At 48.2% G+C, this 15,876-nt stretch overlaps 1 protein-coding gene across 1 annotated transcript in view; it reads right to left on the bottom strand.

Moving 5' to 3' along the window:
* Nucleotides 1-15,876, bottom strand: part of LOC149370725 (uncharacterized) — a 100,630-nt gene that overhangs the window by 3,914 nt on the left and 80,840 nt on the right. Inside the window, exons 7-9 of the mRNA XM_089562930.1 lie at nucleotides 14,164-14,348; nucleotides 13,040-13,149; nucleotides 9,108-9,198 (exon numbers count right to left, since the gene is read on the bottom strand). Coding sequence (XP_089419056.1) covers nucleotides 9,108-9,198; nucleotides 13,040-13,149; nucleotides 14,164-14,348 — 386 coding nt within the window. The remainder of the gene's footprint in view (nucleotides 1-9,107; nucleotides 9,199-13,039; nucleotides 13,150-14,163; nucleotides 14,349-15,876) is intronic.

Raw genomic sequence — 15,876 nt, 5'->3', positions numbered from 1 at the left:
GGTGCAATCGGTGCAAGAGGGGGTGTATGCTCCCGGGGAATCCGGGACAGTAAATAGAGGCAGGGAAGAGTGCGGGTCTGAATGCGGCGCCATAATACTCGTATTTGTGGCAATTGCCAACTGACTGGTGCGGTGGGGTGTGTAGCTGACGCTCAGCGCGATACGCCTTGGACAGCTCGCTGAAGGAGTGAATTCCGCCGCCACCCGGTTCATAAGAACTTGGGCGTGGTCAGTGGCGGCTTTGCTGCCGGGGTCCCAGAGTGCTCAGGCACCCAGATCAGTTACGCAATGCTGGGCGGGTTTATCGCGGGAAAGCTGGGGATGCGGAAAATGGTCTCATGCACTCTCTGTCGTCTAAAATATAAGACAGCATTTTTTGAGGCAGTAAGGACATACCGGAGGTTAGTGTGTGTAGTGTAACCGCGATTACCGCTTCCTCAAAAATTCCAGTGTGGATGTGGAAGCAAGGTGCAGGGTGGCGATGGGCTGGAGTGTGCATTTAACGACTGCATTGGCTGCGTCTTTGCCCCTGTAGGCTGCGTCCAACCATACGGCGTCGGCTTCCGAACCATTGTATTTGTGGAGTTTTTGCACGAGCTATGCGGCGGGCCGAGTGATATAGGGTGTGGGCGTCCCGAGGTAGGGGTTTTAATAGGAGCTGTGTGCCTGTGTGGGGTGGGAGTCTGGTAGTAGTTTGAGGTCGGCTGCTGGTATGCGAATTTGGAGGACGTCAAGTATATGACATCGTGTGAAAGACTGAGCTACACGAGTGTATTGTGCTTGTCTGTGGGCCTCTATGAGTGAAGACGACACCTTGCTCCCTCCTTATCTACCATCGTTCTTCATTGCTTCCATAGCGGTGGTTCAGGTAGCCACCGTGAGTGAAGTAGCCACCTTGATAACCTGCTGCCACTCCACAAAACTTGACCGCTGGAGCATCCAACGGTCGTTCCAAGTGGTCAAAGCGTTATCCGCATCCCTGTGCAATGAAAATTGGCAGCTAGATACACTACCTGGTCCAAGGACCGAAAAAAATATTTATCTTACAAGGAGAAATATTTATCTAACGCACACGCTAAAAAATTCAGTGGGGCACTTTGTTGACCTAAAGTGCGGTAGACGGAAGCCTTAAGCGCGGTGTTGGTGCTTGTGTCACTGTGTGCTTAAGATGTTAAGCTTCGGCTGTAAGAGTGGAACGCGACAGCGTCTTGCAACGCTGCCAGGGAGTCTAGTGAACGCCGTCACCCGTTCGGCTCTGCCATTGTCCTCAGCCGTGTGCTGTACACTACCCCATATTTACAACTATCCAAACATGACATACACGCTTTGGATGCTTTGATTCGCAAGGCATTCAAGGTAGCACTTCATCTTCCCCTCAACACACCCACAGACAGATTACTAGGCCTGGGCCTCCACAACAAGATCGGGGAACTGGTGGAGGCCCGCCGACAGGCCCAATATATCAGGCTCACACAAAGTTCCACAGGTCGGTATATCGTGAACTCCCTCGGAATGCAAATACCGGCCAACGACCCAACCCTCCTCGCCATGCCACGACCCCTTCACTGGGGGCTTCTCATCAGGCCGCTCCCGAGAAATATGCACCGCGTCCCACCATGAGCAGCGCCGCAGAGCCCGTGCGAAGGCTCTCCATCAGGCATACGGTTCCGAGCCGGACGCCGTATGGGTGGACGCTGCTTGCACGGGTGATGAAGCGACAGCAGCTGTGGTGGACTCCTCTTCATCCACCCTCCTCACACTACCTCTCCCTCCTAACACGTCCCCAGAGGCTGCAGAGGAATCCGCCATTGCACTTGCTATCACTCGCACGGACGCCCGGTATATTTGAAGTGACTCTAAAACTGCGATTCAAAATCTTGCTCGAGGCAGAGTTCATGTCCCTGTTTTTGACATACTGGACTCGCCCGATGCACCCCCGCCCCGCCGAGTGGAGCTGATATGGGTGCCCTCGCACTCCCGGAATCCCGAAAACGAGGCCGCCAACCTTTTAGCTCGAGGTTCTTTAAACCGGGCTGAGGTGGCCTCGGATCGGGGATTCACGAAGGAGCGCGTGCACTCATTCAGTGAGCTGACCCAGGCATACAGAGCCTCACGCGAGCAATACCCCCGCCCCACCCCTCCCTAGATAACAAACACGCAGCACTCTGGAGCAGACTAGAGACACACAATCTCCGCTTACCCCTTAACATAGCCCACTATCATCCCTCCTTCCCTCCTCTGGCATGCGCCCTATGCCCAGAACCCCTCGCCTCTTCCCTCGACATCAATTCCCTCTGCCCGGCGGACCCTCCCCAGCGGGACCTAGAGAACCTCAAGGCCTGGGAGGACTGGGTGGTTACGGCGCTCGGCTGCTGACGCGGGTTCGATCCCGGCCGCGGTGGCTGAATTTCGATGAAGGCGAAATTCTAGAGGCCCATGTACTGTGCGATGTCAGTGCACGTTAAGGAACCCCCGGTGGTCGAAATTTCCGGAGCCCTTCACTACGGCGTCCCTCATAGCCTTAGTTGTTTTGGGACGTTAAACCCCAATAAACAAAGAAACAATTAAACTAGCCAAAGTACAATTGGCCCGTTTGAAATTCGCGCACTGTGACGTTACGACCATTTCGACCAATTGAAAAGCGTGACATTTCTGTCGACAGCTCCTCCTTGCAACGATGAGGCATTAAAGCCTTCCGCCTTAAAAAATTCAGGGGGGCACTTTGTTGACCTAAAGTGCGTTGAGGCGACAGTCTTTAGCGTGGTGTTGCTACTTGTGTCACTGATCTGTGGTTAAGGTGTTAAGTACACAATTGTTTGCGAATCTTAAATGCTGGAGACACTGGAGGGCGTTTGGAAGGCATCCGTCTAATTCGACGCCTTTCTGTAAACACTCTCCAGCGTCCTAGATAGATAGATAGATAGATAGAACTTTTATTCACGTCAATTGCCAGACAACATGAATCAGGCCTACCAAAGCCTCAAAGGGCTTGAGTGGCAGCGCCTGGCAGACAGCTAACATTGGCAAAACAAAGGAAAATAGAGACGTTGCAATGAACTTTGCAAAAAAAGAAAATGGTCACCAAACAGAATGAAACAAATATATAACTATTACAACATCAAGAAAGATTACAGTGATTTGAAATTAATACAGTAAATAGCTGAAATAACTACGGGGCAGGAAGCAACACGGAGACATACCGCAAAGTTTTTTTCAGGGTGTATTTAGTTTTCATGCGGAGTACAGTAGGAGGCAAGCTATTGAAACAGGCAGGTACATAGTAATGACGTGTGCGCTTACCGTACCGGGTTGAGGAGCGAGGAATGCAGTAGCGGTATTTTGGTCTTAAATCCCGAGCAGGGACATATGGAACGGTGAACTGACTGTACCAGAAGTGTTTTAGCACAATAGTTTCTGTTAATAAAGAGTTAAAACTTGGAAGCTTTAGTCTTCTAAAAATATCAATGTCATTACCAATGGACAGGTCGTAAGCAATATTCTTTAGAAGCAAACGCAAAAGCGAATTCACCCTATGTTGCCAGCGAACCGTGCAGTGACCATAAACAGTAATTCCGTACCTAAGTACACTATAGGCTAGAGCATGTACAACACATTTACGGACAGAAAAAGGCATAAAATATCTAATGTTATACAGGACACACGATACAGCACGAAGCCTTTGGCAAACAAAAGAAAGGTGCGATTTCCAAGAGAGATCACTGTCGAAGGTCAGGCCAAGATATTTGACCGAATGCGCATATTCAACTGGTACACAGTTGCAATTAAGACAAGAGGAAGTATGCAAATAAACAAGGTCAGTTAATTCAACTTGTTTTAATGGGTTATGAAAACAGATCAGTTTTGTTTTAGAAGTATTAACATTAATAAGATTAAACTTAAACCAGTCCATGGCTTTAATAGCAGCTATCTGCAATGCTGTAACAGCATCAGTGTATTTCTTTGCACATGCAACAATAACAGTGTCATCAGCATACTGAAACAGCAAAGATGGCACACTGTTAGCAAGGTCGTTAACGTATAGATTGAATAATAAAGGACTTAATATAGAACCTTGCGGGACTCCAGAGGCAATTGCCGTGAAATCGCTATGGAATCTTGAAATCGACACATATTGGCGCCTATCTTGTAAAAAGTTAGTAAGCAGTTCCAAAAACGAACCTCGAAATCCCAGCGCAGAAAGTTTATCAAGCAAAAGAACGTGGCAGATGCTATCAAAAGCCTTGCTAACGTCCAGAAAAAGAGAACATGCGACTTGATTCTTATCAAAAGCTGAATTTAGCACGTCAGAGAATTCTTCAAGAAGAACCGTTGTTCCTTTTCCTGCTATAAAGCCGTACTGACAAGGTGATAGAACACTGTGCGTATTCAAAAAATTCGTCATGGTGAGAAATAGATGCTTCTCAAAAATTTGGCCAATGCATGGTAGAATAGAGATAGGTCGGTAATTACTCATAACGTTTCTGGAGCCACCCTTGTACAAAGGTATAACTTTAGCAGTTTTCATTGAAGCAGGTATTATACCAGTAGAAATGATAGTGTTAAGGATAACTAGTAGAACACCTTTAATTACTTCAAAATTTCTGCACAATTCAGAAATCGTGAGGCCGTCATGACCAGGAGATTTGCTACGTTTAAGACTGAAAAGTATACACCTTAAATCACTTTCAGTAATATCAGGAAGGAAAGCAGATTCCATCACACTGAGAGGCATAGGACAGTCGGTAGGAGGGGTTCGAGATGCACCAGAGACCAGAGAAAAAAAATTGTTGAAGTCATTCGCAATGCTCTGTCCATCTTTATGAAAATGCGAGATGAAATATGTATCATTGTAGATAGCAGCGCTCCCTCCTTTCAGACTATTCACCAATGACCATGTTTTCTTGCTGTTAAAACGTGCGTCATTAAACTGAGACCTAAAGTGGTTGCGCTTGGCCAGACGGATCATGGCGTTGACACGGTTTCGTTCATGTTTAAACTGCAGTCGTAGCTGAGAACAGTTTGGGGCACGTCTTGATCGAGCCCAGAGCAGATCCTTCTCTGTAATGGCTGCCAATATTGCGGGAGACATCCACTTATTGTCTAAATTTCGTTGTTTAACATTCACCATGCGGGAAGATTCTGCTTTGTGTGAACGAAAAACATCGACGAACCGATCGTATAGGTCCGCAGGGGACACACTGTGTATAAAAGAATCCCAATCATGCTTTGCTATTCTTTCGTCAAGACGCTTATAATCAAGTACTGAGACCTTTTGCTGGCTGTGCATAGATACAGGATGGCTGGAACTATCTGTTAACGAGCAACAAATGAAATAGTGGTCTGCAAGCTTGACCTCAACCACAGCAGACCGCACCGACAGGTTTTGAGAACGCACGTTGATGTGGTCGATGCAAGACGCGACCAGCTGCCCAGCTAAGTATTCCTCACGTGTAGGGCTGTGGATTGTAGTCGCTAGCCCCCACTTTGATAAAGTGTCCAGATAATCTGCGACCGTTGACACAGTGGGGCGTAAAATATCGATATTCATATCACCGATAATGCACACGTGTTCTTCGCGGGAGAACGATGATAATGCAAAATCTAGCTCAGCTAAAAAGATTCGACCGTTGCAACACGGAGGGCGGTAAATTGTGAGAAGAACCAGCGACAACCAAGGTGTACTTAGGCGGAGCGCAACTACTTCTGCTTGAGTGAAAGGAACACTAATTTCAGAAACGGACCAAGAATCCTTAACAAAAACTGCGATTCCTCCTCCCATTCTTTGTAAACGAGTGTAAGAATATAACTGGTAGCCTGGCAGCGAGAACTGTAGTAACACGTCTGACGAAGCGTTCACTTCCGTGAGAGCAATGACGTCAAAACTTAAGTGAAAAGGGTGAATTAACGCACAAAAATGGTCCCAGTGTTTCCGTATACTGCGAATATTAACATGAGTAAACTGAAATGAATTGCCTGTGTGATACTGAAAGAACTTCCGGACTTCAGAAAAATCGGAACACTTCACGAAACCTGTATCAGACATGGTTATGTTAGTTTCTCAAGATCCGAAAACTTGTTGATGCGAATGAGAGGTGCGCCTTCGGACCGCTTTGCAAGGACCTTCCCATTTTTGGTCCAGACGAACTCAAAACCCTTTTGTTTGCCCCGAGACCTTGCTAGTCGGAACAGCTCGCGATTAACCCGAGATAGGTTATCGTTAAAAAACAGCCGGACAACAGCCGGACAACAAACAGCCGGACAACAGACAAGGACAACTGCTTATGCGTTGGCAGCAAATAGCGTAGCCATTAGAACGCCCGGCTGCAGAACGGAAGGATCGTGGTTCGGATCCTATCGAGCACAAAACTTCTTTTACTGGTCCGACTAGAAAAAGGTGGCACCTCTGCTAACAACCTTCTGTTGATTTGAAGGGTTTTTAAAGTGTTTTAAAGCGTTTTAAAGTGATTTAAAGTGTTTTAAAGGCTTTCGCCTGAAAATCTACAGGTGGTCCATGGTCCAGATTAGTCCAGTGCACTTCACTACGCCGTCCGTCATTGCCTATCTGTCGCGTCGAGACGTTAACCGCTCAATGAAACACAATGCAATGCATGCAATGCGATGATACAATACGATGGGACACGATGTGATGCGATGCAGTACGATACAACGGGTTATAATACAAGCGATACAATGTAATACACAATAAAGTATGCACAGGACGTCACGGACGCCATTTTGGCGCCTAACGCGCAGTTTCCGACATGCAGCATGGACAGGGAAACAACCTGATTACATAGGCTACATAGTCTTTCGCCAGGCTGCATGGATGCCAAAACGGCGGCCGCTGTAGTTTAGGGTGCATATCCTTATACATCGCCGTGCACTGCTCAGCAGAAGATAGCGGTTTCGGCAGCTAATCCCGAAAAATTAGGATCAAATCTGATCCGCGGCGGTCACGTTTCGATGTGGACGAAATGCATAAGATGTCAGTGCACGGTAAAGAAGCCCAGCTGGATAAAATTAGTCGGGAGCCCTCAACTGCACCGTCCCTTTCTCTGCCCCAAGACTATGTTACATGCCCCGGGCGCGGAAACCAACGTAGGCTTCAAACTCTCATGGCACTGTAGCAGTAAACGAGCTCGCTCAAAAAGGATGGATGGATCATGGTCCCAAAAATTGCCGAAGACGCTTTGGAAATTCTGAACTGCGCTTGGCGAAAGCCTTGTGGTCATCGGTCCCTTACGGGCTGATCCAAACATACCTCCTGTTCATTCTTAAATGTTTTTACCACCACCAACCCTCCACCGCTTTCCCGAACCGCTTGACGCGTGGCGGGCTTCCCGCATGTGCGGTTTTTTATTGTCTTTGGTGACTGCGGTCTCTAATTTGATTGCAGTGTTTTAGAGGGAGTTCTTTGGCGCCCGTTTCGCGACGTCGCCGTCGCCGTTGTCCGTTCGGCGTTCATTGCCGTTGGCGTGGACGTTTTACACTGTGATCATTTTCAGGAAAGGAAGCGCTCATAACTGGCTCCCTGGGACAATGGACGCCTGAATCGCGCGTTTGTGTTGTTTTTGCGACTGCAAGAGCCATTGCCTAGCAACCGTCGCTGTGGACACCCGAACACCCGAATAGGAAGGGAGGGAGTGGGAGTGAAAGGAGAAAGACAAAGAGGGTCCGTAGTGCAGAAAATGAAAATTCCATTTGAGGAAAAGAAATTACGCAGTAACTGTAGTAACTGTCTCGTGTCTCTCGGTGGAAACCCGACGTCCGTTTGCAGAGGAAGGGAGGAAGTGGGAGTGAAAGAAGGGACAGAAAGAGGGCCCGTAGTGAAGAAAAAGAATTTTAGGAAACAAAATTACGAAGGAGGTTGCGCCGCTGCGTGGAGTAGGGGCCACAGTTGGCACGATTCCAGCGCAAGGACGGACACCGCGTGCATGAGCCAGTAAAGGATTTCGCCTTAAAACATCACACGTATTGTTCGAGCACTGAGAGGCAGCACTGCCCAGCAATGCTCCGGAAGATCAGCGCAGGCTCATCGACTGGGTTAAGGTGGTGGTGGTGAAAACATTTATTAAAAATGGACAGGACGTATGTTTGGATCAGTCCGTTAGGGACCGATCCTTACAAGGACTAGATGGAGGTCCCTAGAATGGGACCCCAGTGGCGGTGGCTACCGCCCGGGCGCGCCCGACTAAGGCTTGTTGGGCCTGTAAGTCGTGGCAACCGAGCAGGGTCGCCTCCCAGTCATTCCGGGTTGGGTTGGGGATGGGGGGAATAGCGGCAGCGGCAGCAATCAGTCTCGAGTAGCGCGCGCGCTGCTCGAGATTGGCATGTGCCAGTCCACCGGTCCCGACATCACAAGTGCTTCTCGAGCCGGCGCAAGCATGGAGTATATCATAGTTCGGCGCAAGGTCGCAGGGCTCTATAAAATTTTTGCTCACGGTAGTACAATTGAGGAGAGAAGTACTCTGGACACGTGAAAAGCTATCAGTGCGCATAGATGCAATGTCTTCCAACGACCACCCCCACTTCATTATCGTAGATTAGAGCACGTACTGAGTTCGGCTACAACCTCCACAGGTGCGGTCTCGAGGTAGCCGTTAAAACACAGTTATTGACTTCGGTCGCTGCTCATGTGTCCTGGGGAAATTTTTACCCCCGAGTAGAGATTTTTTTGCCTCTAATTTACTATTACGCACATATTACAATGCGCATTAATCGCAGCAATAAATATATAATGCATTAATACCAACAACACGATAGAGGAATCCAGAAGGCGTTCCAAAAAATGTGCAACAAATGGTTGGTTGGTTGGTTGGTTGGTTGGTTGGTTGGTTGGTTTACGGGGTTTAATGTCCCAAAGCAGCTAAGGCTATGAGAGACGCCGTAGTGAAGGGATCCGGAAATTTCGACCGCCTGGGGTTCTTTAACGTGCACTGACATCGCACAGTACACTGGCCTCTAGAATTTCTCCTCCAAAGAAATTCAACCGCTGCGGCCGGGATCGAACCCGCGTCTTTCGGGTCAGCAGCCGAGCACCATAACCGCTGAGCCACCGCGGCGGCAGTGTTCAAAGTAAAATAAGTTAATATAAAGATCGGACTTACACAGAGTTGGGTCGCTTCGTTGCACAACGTATGCACGCATTTTGTGCAAGGGTCGCCTTTCTCGTAAACCGGCTCACCTTCCACGCGTCCCCTGCGGAGGACACAGGCCATTGCATATGTGCATCAGTGCGCATGCAGCTCTGACTGCGATTGACGGGGATGAGTAGTGTTGACAGCATTCGTGCTAGCTCATAGAAATGCATACGGTTCAGGATTACACCTCCATTTTCTGAAAAGTTGCAGTGGCATACCAATGAGTCGAGACCACTAAAGTCTAACATACTAACCTCGAATCAGCCTTTAGCGTGTGGAAGATACGGCCTCCTTATTTTTTATTTGCCACCACTGTTTCCATGCTCATGTCGTACCAGACTAGACCTTTCTTCTCAGAATTCGCTTTTTGCACACTCAGTATAATGCCGTTTGCGTTCTCTGAAGAGTACATGCCAATGCTATATCAATTTCTTCTTCTCAAGGTCAGCAATAATATCCTTCTCTCGCGTTTGTTCCCTCATTCATGCTGCTTTTATGCCCTCAGTTAAGTTTACACCCTTCGTTTTCTATCAGTCGTAGTGCGGTGGTTAGCATGATTTGAACGCTTGTTTAGCTGTGTTATCGGACCAATAGGTAAGTGCGTCTCTCATAGCCTCAGGCGCTTTGGGACGTTAAACCGCCATAAAAGAATAGAAAGGTACGGGCAGAAACCATCAGTTAGCTATCACCCTCTTCACGGAAATGTGTGAGTCAGTGTTAACAATCAGTCCTGACGGTGTAATGCATCCGCTAATTGTCATGCGGTTCAATCACCTGTCATGATCTAAACCTGCTGTTTGTTTGATGTAGATGTTGTGGACTGCCAAACAACTGCAACTGTCTTGCTTTCTCCCACTCTAGTTGCCATTACTGTAGCTTACGGCATGTTAAATTTACAACCCGGCTGTCAACGGCTAGCTTCTAAACTTAAACATTGGGGGTACAGCAGTTCATTTTCCTCTGACCGATTACTTACTGAAGGCTTCTGATTAGTGCCCATAATAATTACATTATCACTCATGTCGCTCATATGACACTTCGTATTAGACCTTAGAATCATGGAGTCATTGCCCGCGTGAGTTCTCCGACACATCTGATCGCTTCTCCGAATATTAGACGGTGGCCTCAACTTCACCAATGCTGGTGACATCAAACTCTAAATCTAGAACAGGAAAGGGAATCAGGGAAGAGTACTTGCCGATGAATTTAGACGCCAATGATCGCAAACTCCACCACATAATTGTAGGTGCCGAGATGGTCCCAAACGTTTTGTTAGCCGGACTTTATGTCTGCTCTTTCAATGCACGTGCCAGAAGACATTCATCACTAACACGCACCGTACCAAGCGTGCTTATGTTTTGATGTCTCTCCGAAAGGTGGATTGAACCTGACGAGCTGGTGAGCTAAAATAACGAATTATTAGGCAGGAATGCCAATTGCTTCTGATTTGAAATGTCTGCCATGCTCATTGACTTCATCGTAACCAATGTTGCTGAAGAGTGAGAAGCAAAGTTACACAATGGACCACTCATCTTTGCCATCCATTTCTTTCTTATTGTGTCTCCCCAGAATGTTATACGGTTCCTGACACTCGCTCCGACAGTACACGTACACAGTTTCTCTTCCCCCTACTTGTGAATTTAAAGAAAGACATACGAAAGTACAAACACGTCATCACTGCCATCTGCAGATGATGACACCGGAAGATGCAATTACTACCTCGAGACAACGCTTAATAGACCTCCTGTTCGAAACTTAGCTCACGGTATGGCAGTTTGGACACATAAGCGCTCAATTAAGAGACCACAAAGACGCCTTTGTCGTTCCGAAGGTAACTCCTCAAAAAGCAGACATGCTTAAAACATACACGATCATTCAATTGGAGAAATCACCAGCAGCTGTAATGGCGCATTACCAAGTAATATTATCGGCCTTTGAGTTTTGTAGCGCTCCCTTTAGAGTTTTGTTGCGGAGGTCTTGAATCATTTATTCGCCCTTAGTTGCTTAGCCGGAAAAAAATCGGTGGCGTGAAGGGCGATAGGATGCACTGTCGGCAGCAAAAGCTTGCGGGCTCTGCAATGCGTAGCGGAGCCAGGCTAGACTGTATTGCTACGCTATGTGCCGCCACAGAGGGGGAGTTCGATGCTTAGGGCACTGCAGTGCATGGAGGGCCGTGATCATCGACACCAACCTCCGCAGAAGCAGGAAGTCTAAGCGTAGTTCGTGCGTTTGTTTTCGCCATAGCTAATGGTGACGCAGTTCCACTAGAATGAGAAATCCTAAGGCGCGGTCCTTTTCTCGAGAATTAGAGGAATCCATCCAATGTGAGTGGCTGTTCGCGAAACGTGACCGCCACAGGTCGCAGAGAACATAGCACTATGATTAGAAAGTAGGAAATGTATGGATTCTGTGTTGTACTGGTCCAACGTGACCGCTACCAGTGCCGCGATGTATAAGGGGTGTTATTTGGCGATGAGTCTTTACATTTCATTGGGAATCAACGGGGCAGCGCAATAATGGCTGGTTTCCTTGAATATTGTACGGGGCGATCAGATATATGACGCCAGAATTTTGCGAAAGCAGTTGGGTTTACCCTCGGGGATTAAGTTGAAGCTTTTCCTCTAACGTATGCTTTTACTCCATGCCAAGGGTTCACAAGTGTGACAGAATTTTTCTGGAGTGTGAAGTCGGAAGAAGCTGGGTCGAGGATGGCAGCGGGTTAAGTGGATAGCGATGGCCTTTTACCTAGGAATGTGGGGTGGACAGGTGTCTGTTGGGTGGTGTTTCTGGAGAGCAGGTGGCTTTCCCACTGCTTCTTTGAATTCGATTACGCGATCACTTATTCGTTCTGCTGCTGCATGTACTTCTTACGGATGGAGGCTTTGTGGAGGGCTCAGGGAAGGTGGTCTGGCGCTATTGGCGCTTCTGTAGAGTAAAGGTAGGTGGGTGGGTGGTGGTGGATGCGTTTTTTTAAAAGTGGAAATAAGCGGAGGTGTGATGGGGCAGCGGTTCGCGGTTGGCAGTAGGTGGGTAGGCAGCCTCCTAGCTAGACCGCCTAGTGGTACTTCTGGAAGATTGGGGCGTCAATCTCTTAGGCTGCAGAAAGAACGCCGCTGGTTTTTGTAGCGAGAGCTACACTACGCAGCCCAGTCGAGAATTTCGCCGTGAGCCTGGGAGGCCGATAGTGCGCACGCGCAAGAGCAGCAGGGGCGCGGCGCATGACGTCAGAGTTCGCCGCCGCCGGCGCCTCGCGTGAATGTGCATGCGCGGCAATCAGAGAAGGCAGCAGGTGCGCGGCGCATGACGTCACACCTCGGCAGCCGTCACGGCCGCGTGTGGGGTCGTGTGGATAAACAGCGTATGTGTGCATGCGCGGCTATGTGTACAAAAGCTGAGGTGATACGACTCGGTGTATCACAATCGCTTCGTGTGGGTGCCGAAAAGGATACTCCAGCCGCCGCTATGCGGTGGTGTTGACCGAATACTTCTTCACAGTTTACATTGTAGCGACAACAACAATCTCGACAACATGCATAACCACGGGGAACTGTAGGTCTCGCTACGTATATCCTGGCATAGCTGGGCTAAGCCACTGCCAGTTTTTCTTGCTTTGCGACACTCGCACTAGTTTTCCAGTAAAACGACATGCAGGCGCACTTGGCTAACATAAGAGCCGACATTTCGCTATGGAACATCGCGGTAGCGGTAATGTTTCGGTTGGTTGGTTGGTTTATGGGGTTTAACGTCCCAATGCGACTAAGGCTATGAGAGACGCCGTAGTGGAGGGCGCCGGAAATTTCGACCACCAGGGGTTCTTTAACAATGTTTCATCACATTAGCGTCATATATCGGCAGCCTACTGTGCACCTCTGCAAAAAATGCACGTGGTTCATACTGACGCAGGGTTGTAATTGCACACGAGGATTTCCGTCGGGTCTGCGTCGGGTTGGCTCTTGAGCGAGAACTTTACGTAGCCGCAGCCGATGCGAAGACTCTTTGCCCAGATGAGCTGCAATGAAGGATCGCACAGACAGTGAGCGCACTTCCAGCGGCAGTGGTGGGAGCCTGAGAGAGAAGCAAACAACTTTCAGGCTAATTACGCATCGGCTGGAAAACTGGTTGGAACGCGTGCATGCATACTGTTTGCGTTTGGGCTGCTATGCATACAAGCTAAGCACGCCTCAGTCAATAAAGAGACCCTAAAATCAATATAGTCAGACATTATTCAGGGAATAAGAGACTCTCGTTCACTCTTTACTCTGGGCTTTTCGCACGGAGGTTCCCATAGAAGGACATGTACTCTATTGAGGCGATCTTTAACTGCACTAGCAATAAGCCCTCATTCTGTGAAAACTGTGTGTGCGTGCGTGCGCGCGCGCGCGCGCGCGCGCGTGGGTGTGTGTGTGTGTTTGGAGGGGGGAGGGGTGTCATGAACGTCCAGCAATTCTCGAAATTTAAAGACGAAGGTTATATGACATTCAGAATATTTTGATAAGATTTCTCGACGCACTGGTGGCTTTCCAGGTTTCAGCATTGCTACAACGGCTTTTTTCCAAGCCTCAAGAAGTTCTTCGTAATGTACATATTTTTTTTATAACAGAACTACCTTTAAAGATGGTTCTAAGAGGTGGATGAGTTTTAAATAGTACATTCAGACAGAGCGTGACACACTATATTTTACAACAACGAGCAACCTATTACACTATTATATTCAGAACGTTTCACACAGCTAGATGAAGTCTCTCTTTCAGCTCAATTTTGGGCCTGAAAATAATTCTTTACTTCCGAAGCATAGTGAAGTAAAAATAATTATTTACTGACGCAGGAGAATTCTATGAGGAGACTTTCGCCTGGCAATGTCTTCCGCATCTCTACAGAGGATGAACACGCAGTCAAAATAGGCCGTCCGTACTCCATTAGACATTCCAAGTTCCAAGCGCGACACGTCATAGTATAGAACTCTTCTTTAACTCGCGTTCAATCCAGAAAAAATGCTTTTTTAAAAGCAGATTTCATTTCATACCTGAGCGAACCTCTCGGCATCAGCGTCCGCTTGTTTGGCGTACTTGTCCAACACTGCGACGTCGAATTTCTCTCTGGCTTTGAACCAGTTCTGCATAATTGCGAAACCTTTCTGCGATGATTGCTCCGTTTTCTTGACGAAGATAGATCCCGTGCTCTGGGAGGTGCCGCCTTCGTAATCTTCAACTGCGTAGTCCGGAGTGAGAACGTAAGTGAACAACCATAGCCACGAAATAAACAATCGGTGCAGGTCAATGCTTTTGGCGTCACCGCTGAAAAAATACACGTAGATATCACATTTCGAAACACGGTTGGCTCACTAAAAAAAGAAAGTTTTGGCCTCCGAGCTTGCATGGATTGCGCGTACAGGGGCGGAACGAACCACTAGTCGCCGCCAGGTTTGTAGGTCTTGTAGGCCTTGCTATTTCTTGCTTACAAGAATTGCATACGTTTGGCGACAAGCCTAATTTATGTTTTGGCTGGTTCACTGAGTGGCTGAGTATCCCTGAGCTAGCAGCGAAAGTAATACTGCTCCAGAGTCATCAATGTTAACGAATTGAACAGCAATGCGATAGAAATACTGACGCGACTCGCCGCGACTTGAATCGAGTAGCTATCCTGCCAGCATAAGCCAAACACTTGAGCTGCTCTTTGAGCCGCCTAGAGGCTGGGCTTAGCACCGCCCTGTTTTGTTAGCAGCTCTGAGGAACACCTCTGAATGCCGCTGGTTGCGTAAAAGTATGCCTTAATCTCATCTTTTGAGTATTGTGGAAGGAAACGACATTAGAGGCCCTAGCTACCCTATATTGGGAAGCAAAGTGTTGGTCAAATCCGTTTTCTTTTTGGTCAGAAGCACAGGGGTTCTTTACAAATGTTTAGTTTTTGAGCTAACTGTATCACTTCACTTTGGACGCCAAAACAGCACTGTAAAGGAAAGTAAGTAGATTGAACTGAACGAAGAAACAGAGAAAGGGGTGCCGTAGTGGAGGGCTCCGGAATAATTTCGACCACTTCGGAATCTAACGCGCAACGACGTCGCACGGCACACGGGCGCTTTTTGCTTTTCGTCTCCATCGAAACACGCCCGCCACAACCGGATTCGAAATCGGGTACTTTAAACCAGTAAAAAACGCCGACACAGCCATGGCCGCTGACAGGTCAAACTTCCGACGTTCCCTATCTCCTCCTTGTTCTACAGATGTCTTCCTGTCGCACTCGGCTCCCTCTGCAGCATTTTATGCTCAGTCAGAACACTGGTGTCACTACTAAATAGTTACATCGAAGGTGGAGAAATTTGCAAAGGCTGCCGCCATGAACTTTCTGGTAGGTGAACGTGCAGACCGCTGCGGTTTAACAAGTAGGACGCATGCAGACTCCTTGCCTTTGGACTTTTTTTACTCACTTTGTTCTTATTGCTGTTCCTAATGCACAGAAAGGCAATCGGAGAGAAAGATCTCTACTAACCGCGATGCGAGTGCCCGCCAGTGTGCGTGTGCGTGCGTGTGCGCGCGCGTGTGCGTGTGCGTGTGCGCGCTCGCATGTGTGTGTGCGTGTGCGTGTGCGTGTGCGTGTGTGTGTGTGTGTGTGTGTGTGTGTGTGTGTGTGTGTGTGTGCGTGTGTGTGTGTAGACATCACCCGTGAAACTCATTGTATTATGCCATCATAAACCTTCATTCGCACTTTCCTTTTCCTCCCCTTCCCTTTGCTCTGTGTG

This window comes from Amblyomma mixtum, chromosome 1 (assembly GCF_055824585.1).
Source record: "Amblyomma mixtum isolate Tamu chromosome 1, ASM5582458v1, whole genome shotgun sequence".
NCBI lineage: Eukaryota > Metazoa > Arthropoda > Arachnida > Ixodida > Ixodidae > Amblyomma > Amblyomma mixtum.
This window is presented reverse-complemented; position numbering and strand designations above follow the sequence as displayed.